Consider the following 13,008-nt stretch of genomic DNA (forward strand, 5'->3'; position numbering starts at 1 on the left):
AATTTTTCGTTTCTGTAGAAAATTTTCGAGGTAGCCGAATTTACCCTAGAAATCGATATCAGCTGGTTTTGACTTATATAAATTTTTACGATAAAGGGTCGACAAAGAGTTGATTTATTTAATATTTTCTAATATTTTCTAATATTTTCTAAATATTAAGAATAGCATATTTAGTAAAGATATTCGCTAAATGAAATTCTAAATGGTTTTAACGCCAGTGATATTGTTGTAAAATTACAGTGCAGTTTGCGTGTAAAAAGCAATCGTTCCACCGTAACCCTTTTTTACTTGACTAACTACGTAATGCCATAGTGAGATTCTAACAGCCCGTGATTATGTCTTTCTATAGAATAGCGTGGAATTAAGCGACGTTATTATATCCAGTCTTTTGCGGTTCTCATGAAGCCAATCAGTCGCTCGGGCATCCGATACAGCGCCGTCCAAATAGCACGCGCCGCGTGTGCATGTGCAACGACGGCGCGCCTCGGACCGTCTACCGGCTCGCGCGCCCGTGTCAACGACTGCCAGCGAGAACGTGTAGCGTTCGTTCCGTGGAAATGCGTCGATTACTGGGAGCGTTATTTAAGGCGGCGACACGACTACGCGATCCGTTTGGCCATTGGCGCCGAGCACCGGCATGAATTTTCACGATTATGCGTCCCCCGTTGCACAGCCTGGCCGCTGCCCTCGTCCCAGAAAATTGCCGCCGCAATTGATGGCGCCATGATTTTGATCGCATGCCGCTGCCTATCTTAACAATACCTCCATCGTAGAATTCCAATTATCCGTGCATAGCCGGGACTCGAATATACATTGTTTTTGCGCCTCGAAAATATGAGCGTTGCTTCTGTTATCAACAATTAGAACGGCGACGCTAATGCATTATCGTGCCGCGGGTAACGCGGTACAGGAAAATTGTGTGTTGGTAAACGCGGTCTAAAGTACGGAATTTGCATAAATATTATAACGCGTCATGCACAATCACGGGAATTTTAAATTATGGGCCCGGCCGATCGTTGCTTTCCAAAACACGTGTTTCCGACGCAGTGATTGCGCAACGCTCGTGAAAATTAGAATTTCTGAAGCGGCCTTTCTCTTTTCGATGAAAACTTAATGGTCGTCGATTCCGATTAATCTTCTCCGAAAAGAAAACGTTCTGTACAAATAACTCTCTCTCCTTCTTTCTCTGTCTCTCTCTCTCAAAGTGTTTACGATGTCCGTTTAATCGTCGTTGACGTTGAATGACTGTTATCTGAGTTTGCAAATAGAAGCACTTATCAATCCCCCGTCATCTAAGTTGAAGTATCGATTGCAACTGTCAACGCATTGTTAACCTGTTAACTGGTATTTTCACACCGCAACGCTATTTATCCATCACACGTTAACTATCGTTTGCAGTTGCATTATTTATTTTTCGGCGAGGTCGGACGGCATTCTTTATAACATTGATGGCCAACGATATCTTAATTATAGTCGATTTGAAAGTATACAGAGAAGTATAAAAAAATACGTTCTCGCAATTTAAAACGCAATTTCTTTCTTCAAACTGGGTGAAGTAATTTAAAATTCTTTGTTAGATGATAAAAGGAATAATTTAGTAGACAATGACTGAAATAACTTTTATTGCAATTTTGCTTCTACTTGGAATAATAATGAGATGTAAAAGCACTCACGTCGTTGAACTATCTTATCTGCGACTATAACAAAAATGTTAAAAAAAGACGTTTCGTGGGTCTCGATAATTTTTGTACGTAACGGAAATTTTATCAATTGCAACAAGTAATTATATTGTAATTTAAACGTAATACATTACAGTGGATACAGTTTGATACATTTTTTGCTCGTGGAATTCGATTATATTAATAAGTTTTATGTACGTAATTGATTTCTATAATTAATTATTAAAAATTACTGATGAAAATTAATTAATATAAATAACGTCATTGCTGTTGGAATCTCGATAAAATTCAAGGTTGTATGGACCAATTATATGACGAAGTTATTTCGTTTTATAAGTGCAGGCAGGTATGTATTCCCTTCTGAATGAGTGCACGTGTGTCTGTTTTTTATGCACTGCAGTTATATTCTATTAATGTCTACTGAGATGATGCCTCGCCGAAGGCAGCCTACTGGGTAAAGAGTGGAGCTAGGTCGTATAAATTTAACGTAATGGATTCCGCGTGAATTTAACCCTAGCATTTTCACGTGAATTTAATCGTATAAATTTCAAGTTAATTTTACCCCGGCAATTTTAATTAACTTTCATCCTACGGATTTCAAGTAAATTTAGCCCTAAGAATTTCAATTAAATTTAATTATACGAATTACAATTAAATTTAATTATATGAATTTCAATTAAATTTAGCCCTAAGAATTCCAATTAAATTTAATGCTACAAATTTCAAGTAAACTTAACGGTACAAATTTCAAGTAATCCACGGCGTTGCAGAAACGTAGAACGTGTCGCGTAATTGCCAGGCATTCTGGAGATACTTACGCGGACAGATAAGCCACGGGAAGAGATTGTGTTTACGTTGAACGTGGAGACGGACGAGCCAGGGTGTGTCAGAGACGATAACAACCCGGCGATTGTACTTTGTACCCATTCTACGTGCCAGTCGGCCCGCTTGTCATCGATTAAGCATCTAAATTCGGCGCCCGGGTTTCTTACGTTCGTCCCGTGTCCCGGAATTCCTCCTGTTTCGATCCGACATGGGACTCGTTACGTTCTCCGATCGGTTTCTGACGCGAAACCGTCGCCCTTGGCATCGTTGCTCGCTCTGTAATCGGATCCAAATCGACACTTGCCTCGCGAGGACGCTGCCTTCTGCATTTAACACCGCCTCTCGCATGCTAGTTTATCCGCCGATGCTCGCCGTTTTGTTCCTTTTTTGAACGGCGTTTTCCGCCCCTCTTGCACCGAATCGCGACGCCATATTTAGCGAAACGCCCGACGAAAATAGAATAGAAGCGACGGAAACACAATTTCCTCCTCCCTCAGCGACTGATTTAGATCATCTAATTATCACCTAAAATAACGTCCAATGTGCAAAGTCGCTGTTGCAATAATAATATAAATCTGTCCCTTAATAGTTTAGTAGTTTTTTTCTGCTAATTTAGATCAGTATAAATGCCATAATAAAAATCGTCGGTCTAACTACGGTCATTGCCCCATTTGCATCGTTACGCTATGTTAATGTTTAATTGTGCATGGCGCGAGAGACGAACAGGTGCTTCGTCAATGCAATTAATGCAAATTACCTTTGCGTACCAACCATTTCGAATAACACCTTGTTAAACAATCCACCATTAGACCATTGTGCTCGTTCTTATTGCGAGGACCTACACGGTGCATTCTCTCCGCAGTATTCGAGCAACTAATTTCAGGTATGGCTTTTTATGGCAATTGTTACGTCGCCTTCAATACCGTTAAGGAAACTAACGACACGAGACAGCTCTCAGTTTCGCAATAAGTTGCGAGATTAGGTGCGCAATCTATCGAAAATACACGATAAAATCCGTAGATCCGGTGACTCTGAAATCCGTTGATTTTATCAATAGTGACGCGGTAATTATGAACGATGATTTTGCTAATTGCTTGCGATCGAAGTCCGTCAACGAAGTACGTCAATGAAGTTTAGTCCGAGAAAGGAGGACGGAGAGGGAATGAGAGAAAGAGATGGAGAGGGAGCAAAGTCGACGCGAGGTTATACAATCATTCAAGGTCAATACCCTTCCCGGTTCGCATAGCACACTATACTGTCCCCTGACCTAACCCACGCGACTTAGCGCAGGAATAGTTAGGTCCTTGAAGCGAGTCCAAGGAATAAGAGATTTCATTTGCGCGGCGTGGCTTCTTTGTTCACCGTCAGGCAAGAACAATAGGCAACCGCGAACATACGCGCAACAATTATGAATAATAGCTGACCAAAAGAGGAGGTGCACGATGTCGTATTAGCTGCAAGTAGATATTCTACCGAAAATTGTTGTCGTTCCGTTATTTTAAAGATTTCCTCGCGATAATGTTTGCAGTCGCGATGTATGTTTATGCACGTTTCGATAACGTTTACTGGTGGTTTATCGTCTGGAAACGTTCAAATTCGTGGCATAATTACTTCGAATGTAGTCGAACTTCAAAAAGATACCAAAGTATTATACAACGAGAGAAAAGATTCCTCGGGTAAAAATTTAACCCTTTGCACTCGAGTGGTGACTCTGCGGCACTAATACAAATTGTACTATGTTTTAAAAATATTTTTACATTATCGAATCTGTTTAGTTTTAAATATAATTATTTATAGATTAAATTTAAATATAATAATTTATAGATTAATTTTAAATATAATAATTCATAGATTAATTTTAGATATAATAATTCATAGATTAATTTTAAATATAATAATTCATAGACTAAATTTAAATATAATAATTCACAAATTGCATCAATAAGTTATATAAAATGGAGATACTATAGGATGTCTAAACAATATCGAATTTGGAATTAAAGTGGCATATTACATTGAAATTAAATTGCAAGTTCCAACAATATCTCCTTAAATAGCTTAAAGCGCCGATAAATTTCTATTGCAGCTATTTTGTCTATCTAAATGCATGTGAAAAATATATAAATAGATAGAGAACATCTTTCTGCATGCACGAGTGGTCTATTTAAAGCATTGCGAAGAAAATCTAAATAACTGTCTACATGTGTTTTCACTTTGAAGAATATTAATTATAAAAAGTATCGTCGTTGAATAATGACACAAAACCGGGAAACACTTTTGCAAAGAGCTTCACGTCGGAAGCGTAACAGCTCGTACGTAATCATAGTTCAAAGTCGAATAGCCGTATTCCGCCTCGGTCTCTGTCTCATGTTATTAACATACACGATAATCTGTTGCATATCGAATATACGACGGAATAATTATGTTCGACATATAGTCACATTATCTCACAAAATTTCACATTGTAAATGTGGTAACTAGTCTGTAGAATGTGTCGATAAACGCCGTTAAAAATATGAAAATATTTCTTTATGTAATACGCGATACGGTTCGAGCCGTCATGCAAATTGCGCGGGCATCTTGCGCACTATCGGCCGCATCGAAACGCATCGTGTGCACCGTGACGCGTGCGTTCTTTCCGGTCCGCGCCGTCGCCGGCCTGGCTGGCCTACATTCGCGCGACCCACGCGCGCGTTTTATGCACCGGCTAGAAAGCGGCTTTCGCGCATACTAATTCCGTGCTGATTCTCTCTCTCTCTTTAATTTTCCAGGGTGCCGATCGTCTGGATGAGCCGCTGAGAAAACGACACTAGCCCGAAACGAAGCGAACGACGACCACGATGACCAGCGTCCGGCATTTCTTGCGGTGCGCGAGGAGGATCGGCCAGCTCGCCGAAAGCGGGCCGAAGTCGTTGCACCGGTCGGCGAGGTGCTCGTCGACCCAGGCCCAGCAGCACCAGTTCGTCGAGAACGAGAACGGGAAACGGGTTTTCTCGTCGCCGTACGGCGAGTACACTTTCATAGAGATGTTTACGCACGATTACGTCTGGAGGAACCTCCAGGATTTCGCCGAAAGAGTCGCCCTGGTGCGTTTCCGACCCGCTTTCACTCACGCAGCGAATATACACGTACCGCGCGCGCGCGCGGACTTTGATCCGTGCTGGCAGCGGACTCAGACTTTACCGGACCACCGTTGGCGTCTGGTCAACGTTGTCTGATTCTACTGCGTGCACGTTTCGCCGTATAGCATTCCGCACGTGAACGCGCGGCTCTGTTAGCTATTTTCTCACGTCCTCGGCCATGCGAACGGCTTTCTAGATTAACGCGATTCATTTTCTTTCGTAGGTGTCTGTCGACCTTTCGCATTTCTCTTTGAATAAACAAATTCAGTTAACGCGAAGCTTCGCGTCGATTTTTATTGTACTTCAGTTCGATTGCACGGAGATTTTTACATTTTCAGTTCAGAATTAAACAGTTTCCGGATTTTATGATAAAATTAATAGTTTTCTTAAATGTTGTTCTTTTTTAAATTAATTATAAAAAGTTAAAGATGTTTGGGAAAATCGATAGAGTGCACCAAACATAAGGCTGATAATCAAATACTAATTTAATCTAGATAATCTAAGTTAAAAGAAATATCAGAGAAATTATTTTGTTTTATATTTATTAACATAAATTACATACATAATATTGGTAAACATACGAGTAAATTTTTTTATTTATTTTTCATTTAGATAATAATTAACGAAAGAAATACTTGGATGCATAGCTTCTTATTTTGCATAAAAATCGCGCAGACTGTTTTTATTTACGCTAAATTAGCATTACGTTCAATTTTCTTGGCGAGATTGGCCAGCCTGTAGCTTCGAATGTTGGCGAGACGGTAGTAAATATTAATAGAGCCATGTGTCACTATCGCGCACCAAGTGGTAGCTAAAGTATCACATTCTTCTAGGTCGATGCATGCGAAATGCACCTCTTTCATTGAATCAACTAATTCCAGGGGTGCTCATGAATTATTTATCCCTCGACTGCGTTGATTCAGTGCTTGACATTGCTTTGCCGCTGCGAATGCGACGCACAGCGCTGTGCAGTTCAGCGAGTTGGCCGCAAGAAGTCTGTTTCCTTCTCTATCGAATTAATTCAGTCGATTGCTGTATGCTTTGGAATGATTCAAAATTAATTTTGTTTTGTTCACTTTTATCATTTACGAGACAATTATTTATTCGGTTCAGCGTTTAAATTAGAATGCTGACTTTTTTACGTGACTTTGTCTATTGCCTTCTTTATTAAATTAATTCCGGAACAATTTCTCAAATTAATTTTCTTTCTTTCATTTTTGCCACTTATAAAATAATAAATTACGTATTTTAACTTTTCGCACTCTGAGGCACCACTAAAATTATTCTATTAAAATAATCCAAATATATATATAATATAGTTCCAAAATTATTTTTACAAGAATAAAGTTTAGATTAAAAAAATTGTTGAGTAGTGAAACTGTTGCTGAGTCGCAAGAATCAATATTGCATGCATAAAAGTGCACTTTATCGCATAGATTAGAAATACTATGAACCAGCAAAATTATTTCACATTTAAATGGGTTCGAATGCAAAGAGTTAAAGTTTAAATAATCCACATTGGAACATCGCCTTCTATATAAATCTATCTATTCCCTTTTCTATCAATTTAGCTCGTTCAATGGTTAACAGCTCTACGATAAATTCGAAACTCACTATAACTTTCTCCTCTTTAACAACCTACAAGATAACAGTTTACGCAATCAAACACTAAAATGACATTCCATATAGATTTATCTATACCCTATTCTATCTAATTAGTCAGTTAATTGCTCCACGACTGAACAAATTCGATACACTATGCATTTTCTTTTACTTTAACGACGCATGATACAATAGTTTACATAGTTGAACGACTTAAACAGTCCGCAATATAATGTTGACACTCCGCATTGATCTCCAGCAAAGAATGATTCAATTAACTTGAAGTATGCCGATGCGATCCGTCGATAAGATATTGACTCAAGTGCCGCGATGACCAACAGACCTTTGTACTCCACGAGAGATTACTATTCTTGTGCGCGGCACGCTCCGCGCGATAAATAATTCGCGTGGACCGAGGCGAACGCTCGATCCAAACGACGTTCCTCGCGAGATACTGGATGTAATTCAGCTTCGCGAGATATAATTCAGCTTCGCGAGATATAATTCAGCTTCGCGAGATATAATTCAGCTTCGCGAGATACGATTCAGCTTCGCGAGACGTAAATTCAGCTTCGCGAAAAGAAACTTAATTTACTGCAATCGCCGTCGATGCAGAAGTAACAGCGTTTCAATCTGCGTCGACCTAACGAATCCGCGCGCACTGTAATTTTTCTGGTACCGCCTTGCCGGCCGGCCGACGCCGTATAATCACGCGTGCAGCCTCCGTCACGAACCGAGAAACCCGCGTGTCATTCCTCTAATGCAATGAACGATGCCCGTTGTAGGAGTGCGCGGCCACCGGACGGAAGTACACGTACAGCCAGGCGAGGGACGCCTCTAATTACATCGCCAGAAGTATGCTGAACATGGGCCTGAGAAAGGGGGACGTGGTCGCCTTGATATCGCCCAATTATCCGGAGACGGTGCTCGCGTTGCTCGGCGCCCTCGAGGCCGATCTGACGGTGACCACTGTTAATCCGTTCTACACACCTGGTGAGTCGCGTTCGTTAACCCCGGCGCCGCGCAGACATCGATTAATACATAAAATAGTTGTCGCGATGGCAGTACCATATAAAAATAAATATGACGGAGAAAGAGATACCCTTAGGCATTTAAATGAAAAATAATTTACTAATTAACTATGTTAATAAATAATACCTTTTACTTCGTTATTAATTTATTTATAAGATAGTAAGGGTGTAGTACTGTTATAAAATTAATGTTAAAATGTTAATGTTCCCGTACAAATTGCGTTTATATTTTTCAGTATCTATAATTATAATATGTTTTTAGCATCCATGATTATAATATATTTTTAGCATCTATAATTTAGAAACAACGTTGTCATATTTTTTGATAGGAACCGTGACAGGAAAGGAAATTTTAATATATTTCTGGTGTCCATAATTATAATATATTTATAGTATCTATAATTTACCGACAACGTTGACGTATTTTTTGAAAGGAACTTTTGCAGAAAAAGAACCGGTTTTGTTTAAAGATTCGCGCGACAGCGTAGCGGCCGAAAGTCACGTAACTTTATCTGTTACCGCACTGATTGTCGCGAAGGCCGCCGAACTCGTTGACGAAAACGCTCGACCCTTGGACAGCGCGCGCGCCACGACGGTTGAATCCGAGAGGCCTCCTTGTAGGAAACCGCCAATTGTATCAATTGTCCACTGATGATAATCATTCCGTTTTCGCAGAGGAGATCGCCAGGCAATTGAAGAGTTCCGGGGCGAAGATGATCATCACGGTGACAGAGATCGCGAAGAATGTTGCCGCGGCGGCGAAGGCCAACAACGCGTCGAATGTGCCTTTCGTGGTGATAGACGACGGCACTGGACCATTGCCCGAGGGCATTATACCGTTCATGGTGAGCATTGCAACGGATAATAGTAGCAGAACTTGCATAGACTGTGGGATACAAAATAGCAAAGCGCGAGAGTAGTATAGCAAATAATTTAAAGCTGTGAATTTTGAACACTTGGTTAATGAAAACTACTGCTCCAATATATATATAGGGTGACTCACCTAAAGTTTGCACCTTAAACACTGTTATTGCTTGTAAAGGTACGTCACTGTGTATTGTGTACTAAGTTGATTAGATCCATTAGAGTGATGTGAAAATGTGCAAATATTTGTCCTTATGTTATTTTTATTTTAAACGAGAGTGTTCTTTTAGTCGTACAGGATGATAGCCTTTTTCGTTAGAAATTTCGTGAATATAATTATTCAATATTATTTAAGATTAGGGCAGATAAAATGATATTGAAAAATGAGGTTTAAAGTAGAAAAGAAAAATAGGTTTCTCACGATTTACTAGTCTTATAATTATTAAATATATTATAAGTAATAATAATAATAATAACAGTAATAATAAAAATTAAAATGGTAATATTAACCTAGTAATTTGTCAAGTTGAATATTGCCAGATAATTACGTAACATTTTAGTACAAAGCTTTTTGTCCTAAGACCACCGTCTCCCGTACAAGCGTCCTTCACCGTTGAATTGTTGCAGGACCTAATCACACGCGGCAAAACGTTGCCACCCATAAAGCTCAGCCATGACAACGTCAACGACGTTGCGATCCTGCCCTATTCGAGCGGGACGACGGGTTTGCCGAAGGGTGTTATGCTAACTCACAAAAACCTGGTCGCCAACATGGACATGACTGAGAAAACCGTCGGCGGACAGATATGGGAGTTCACTTCCCGTAAGTGTACACTGTTCTCCTCACTGTTGTCCCCGGCATCGAAAACATGCGAACTTACGACGATACCCTTTTCCAGCCGACTACCAGGAGGTGATACCAGTCATCCTGCCTTTCTTCCACATCTTCGGACTGAACTCGCTGACGTTGCCGCGACTGTCCACCGGAACAAAGCTCATCACAGTCCCGAAATTCGTGCCGGCACAGATCTTACAGCTCCTGGCGACGCAAAAGGTTCGGCATTCTCTAATAATATCTATCGAAAGAAACCCTACGATAATTACTAATTTTCAAAACTCGTTTGACAAGGAATAGTATTGACCCAATTTGATTAGGATTCTAAGTACTCAAGGTACATAAATTATTCGATTAGATAAAATAATCAAAGTGTTAAGCACGTTCAATGTTTTGTTTATGTAATTAATACGATGTGTAATGTAAATAAAATTTTATAATTGACACGATATGATTATGATCGTGATAACTTGTGTAATAAGCGATTCAAGTTTCGGACTGATTACAAAAATGGTTACGATGGTAATCATATCGTGTTTTGGTTTTATTTTAATCGGCAAAAGGAGACCAATACGATGGCAAATATTTCACTAACAAACTTCCAAAAATAGAGAATATGGATTTTTTAATTTGAAGGGCTTGACACCGGAAGTTCCAAAAAATAATGTAGTATCTCTAGATAACTGTCCTTCGGCAGATGCGAAGTGTTATCAGAGATAGTACTTTCACTTATCGAGACAATACTTCTATCTTCCAAAATTGCTCCAATACTCGTTTGAAACGCTATTCTAAAGCTGCGCTCTCCTTCAGGTGACCGGAATATACATAGTCCCACCTATACTGCTCTTCTTAAACGCGACTCCGCACGTGAAGAAAGAGATGCTGGAGAAAGTGCATCACACCATCATCGGAGCAGCGCCGCTGTCCGAAATGGACGTCCAGAGGTTCTACGACAAGTTCGATCTGAACTTGGACAAGATGAAATTCTGTCAAGGTAAGTTTTCTCAATTAACCATCCCCACCCTGTCGCGAGTCCCCTCCCTTGTCACGTAGAGCGAGCTGCGACTGGTTAAATTGTCTTTGTCGATCAGGATACGGGATGACTGAGACCTCGCCGGTATGTTGTTTCGAGGTGACGGGAACGAAGCCGGGCAGCATCGGCAAAAACATATCCGGATGCGACATAAGACTGGTGGATCCTCTCACCAACAAAGACATCAGCGGCCCGGGCGAGAACGGTGAGATCTGGGTGAGAGGACCCCACGTTATGAAGGGCTACCTGAACAATGAGACCGCGACCAGAGAGATGATGGAGGATGGCTGGCTGAAGACCGGCGACATTGCTTACTACGACCACGACAACTATTTCTACGTGACGGACAGGCTGAAGGAGTTAATCAAGGTCAAGGGATTCCAGGTGAGACCGAACTCCTCTCTGAAAATTCCGGGATGGTGATGATGTAGTATCTCGAGTATCTCTGCCTGGTTTCTGTGAACCATGATGGTCGACAGATTAACCCCTTGCGCTACAATAACGAGTCAGACTCGTGGTGAAGATTTTATGCAAGCTAAATATGAATATTATTAATTGCTTGTACATCGATGTAAAAATAAATTCTTGAATAAACAAAAAATGTCTGGTCCTATTAGGAAAATTATTAAGTATGAATAAGTAATAACCGTCACATGAATGGAGCGGTAGTGCAAGGGGTTAAATTTTGGAGCATTTAAAAAAGTATAATATCTCGGTTAAAGATGCCCTGACTCGTAAATCTGTCGCAGGTCGCGCCAGCGGAGCTCGAGGCCTTGCTGAGAAGTCACCCGGACGTCGAAGAGGCGGCGGTGATCGGTGTTCCGGACGTAAGGTGCGGCGAGGTGCCGAAAGCCTTCATCTTGCCAAAGAAGGGCGCGTCGCCGAAACCTGAACAGCTGCAGAACTTCATCAAGGGAAAGGTGGCGAGCTACAAAGAGCTGCTAGGTAAAACGATGAAATTGCTTGTCAATTAAGCAATGAATTTGCGATTAGTTAAGTTAAATTGCGATTAATCGAGCACGATGTGTATCACGACACGGTCCATTTGCAGGCGGCGTGACGTTCGTGGACAATATCCCGAAGAGCAGCAGCGGCAAGATCTTGCGAGTACACTTGAAGAACCAGTCGAAATAGCGAACGTCCCTCGGACGTTCCAGGCGGTGGGAATTTTCTGTGATGCCTCGATCAACGGTCCGCGGCGTGACGTGATCGGCTGCCATTGTGCTTTTGACAGGGTAACAAAAAAATGACAGAACGGGACAAAAATTAATCAGCCGCGCACGCGCACGATCTCCGTTCACGCGATTGTTACATCGAGGCTGGGTGTGATAGGACGTGTGCCGTTGACTTTGTCGAACGGCTGACGGTACAATGGATTCGCGTTTTATCGTCGGGAGACGCGGATGTTCGACGACCGATGTGTCTCCTGATCGGGATCGGAGAGGATACGCGGCGGAACGTAATGTGTCTTACACTACAGAATACCTAATTACCTTAACGGAGGACATGGTTACGGGATTGGCGCAACATGCGGCCGGCACACCTATATTTTTTGATGTTGATCGATATTTTATCGTTGTATCGTTTTTTTTTTTTTTTTTGATTTTTTAAATGTTAACTGGTGCTAAACACTGACAATGCAGTTAGTTCGTAAGGATCCGCTCGTGCCGTTCAACGGACGATTTTATCGACGTGTAATTTTTATAGGTCATTTGTACCACGAAGTACCAGGTGTTTAAAAAAATAAAAGCTTTTACACTTATTCCGTATACTGTACAGTGTACTTTGCCTCTCCTGCAAAAGCGATCGATCCGCGTAACGGATCGACGAAGCCTCCCTACTGCTAATTAAGCGAAGCAAGCAGACTATCGGATTTGCATCTTCGCCGAAACTTTTACGTCAACCGATGTAATTTCCAAGAATCTGCATAACCGCGAAGGGATCCCGCGCAATAACGATTATACTGCGAAAGTTTTATTTATAACGTCTTCATCCACGGTCCGCGCGGAATTACGAT

At 41.1% G+C, this 13,008-nt stretch overlaps 1 protein-coding gene across 2 annotated transcripts in view; it reads left to right on the forward strand.

The window, feature by feature from the left end:
• LOC144478702 (uncharacterized) overlaps window positions 1–12,753 on the forward strand; it is a 33,803-nt gene extending 21,050 nt beyond the window's left edge. For both annotated transcript variants that reach the window (XM_078196857.1, XM_078196858.1), the window contains exons 2-10: window positions 5,276–5,590; window positions 8,014–8,221; window positions 8,935–9,104; window positions 9,751–9,946; window positions 10,023–10,177; window positions 10,769–10,952; window positions 11,050–11,375; window positions 11,741–11,936; window positions 12,043–12,753. In XM_078196857.1, the coding sequence (XP_078052983.1) occupies window positions 5,345–5,590; window positions 8,014–8,221; window positions 8,935–9,104; window positions 9,751–9,946; window positions 10,023–10,177; window positions 10,769–10,952; window positions 11,050–11,375; window positions 11,741–11,936; window positions 12,043–12,125 (1,764 nt within the window). In that variant the 5' untranslated portion in view covers window positions 5,276–5,344 and the 3' untranslated portion in view covers window positions 12,126–12,753. The remainder of the gene's footprint in view (window positions 1–5,275; window positions 5,591–8,013; window positions 8,222–8,934; window positions 9,105–9,750; window positions 9,947–10,022; window positions 10,178–10,768; window positions 10,953–11,049; window positions 11,376–11,740; window positions 11,937–12,042) is intronic.
• The last annotated feature ends 255 nt before the right edge of the window (window positions 12,754–13,008 follow it).

The sequence above is a fragment of the Augochlora pura genome, chromosome 3 (genome assembly GCF_028453695.1).
Source record: "Augochlora pura isolate Apur16 chromosome 3, APUR_v2.2.1, whole genome shotgun sequence".
Taxonomy (NCBI): Eukaryota; Metazoa; Arthropoda; class Insecta; order Hymenoptera; family Halictidae; genus Augochlora; species Augochlora pura.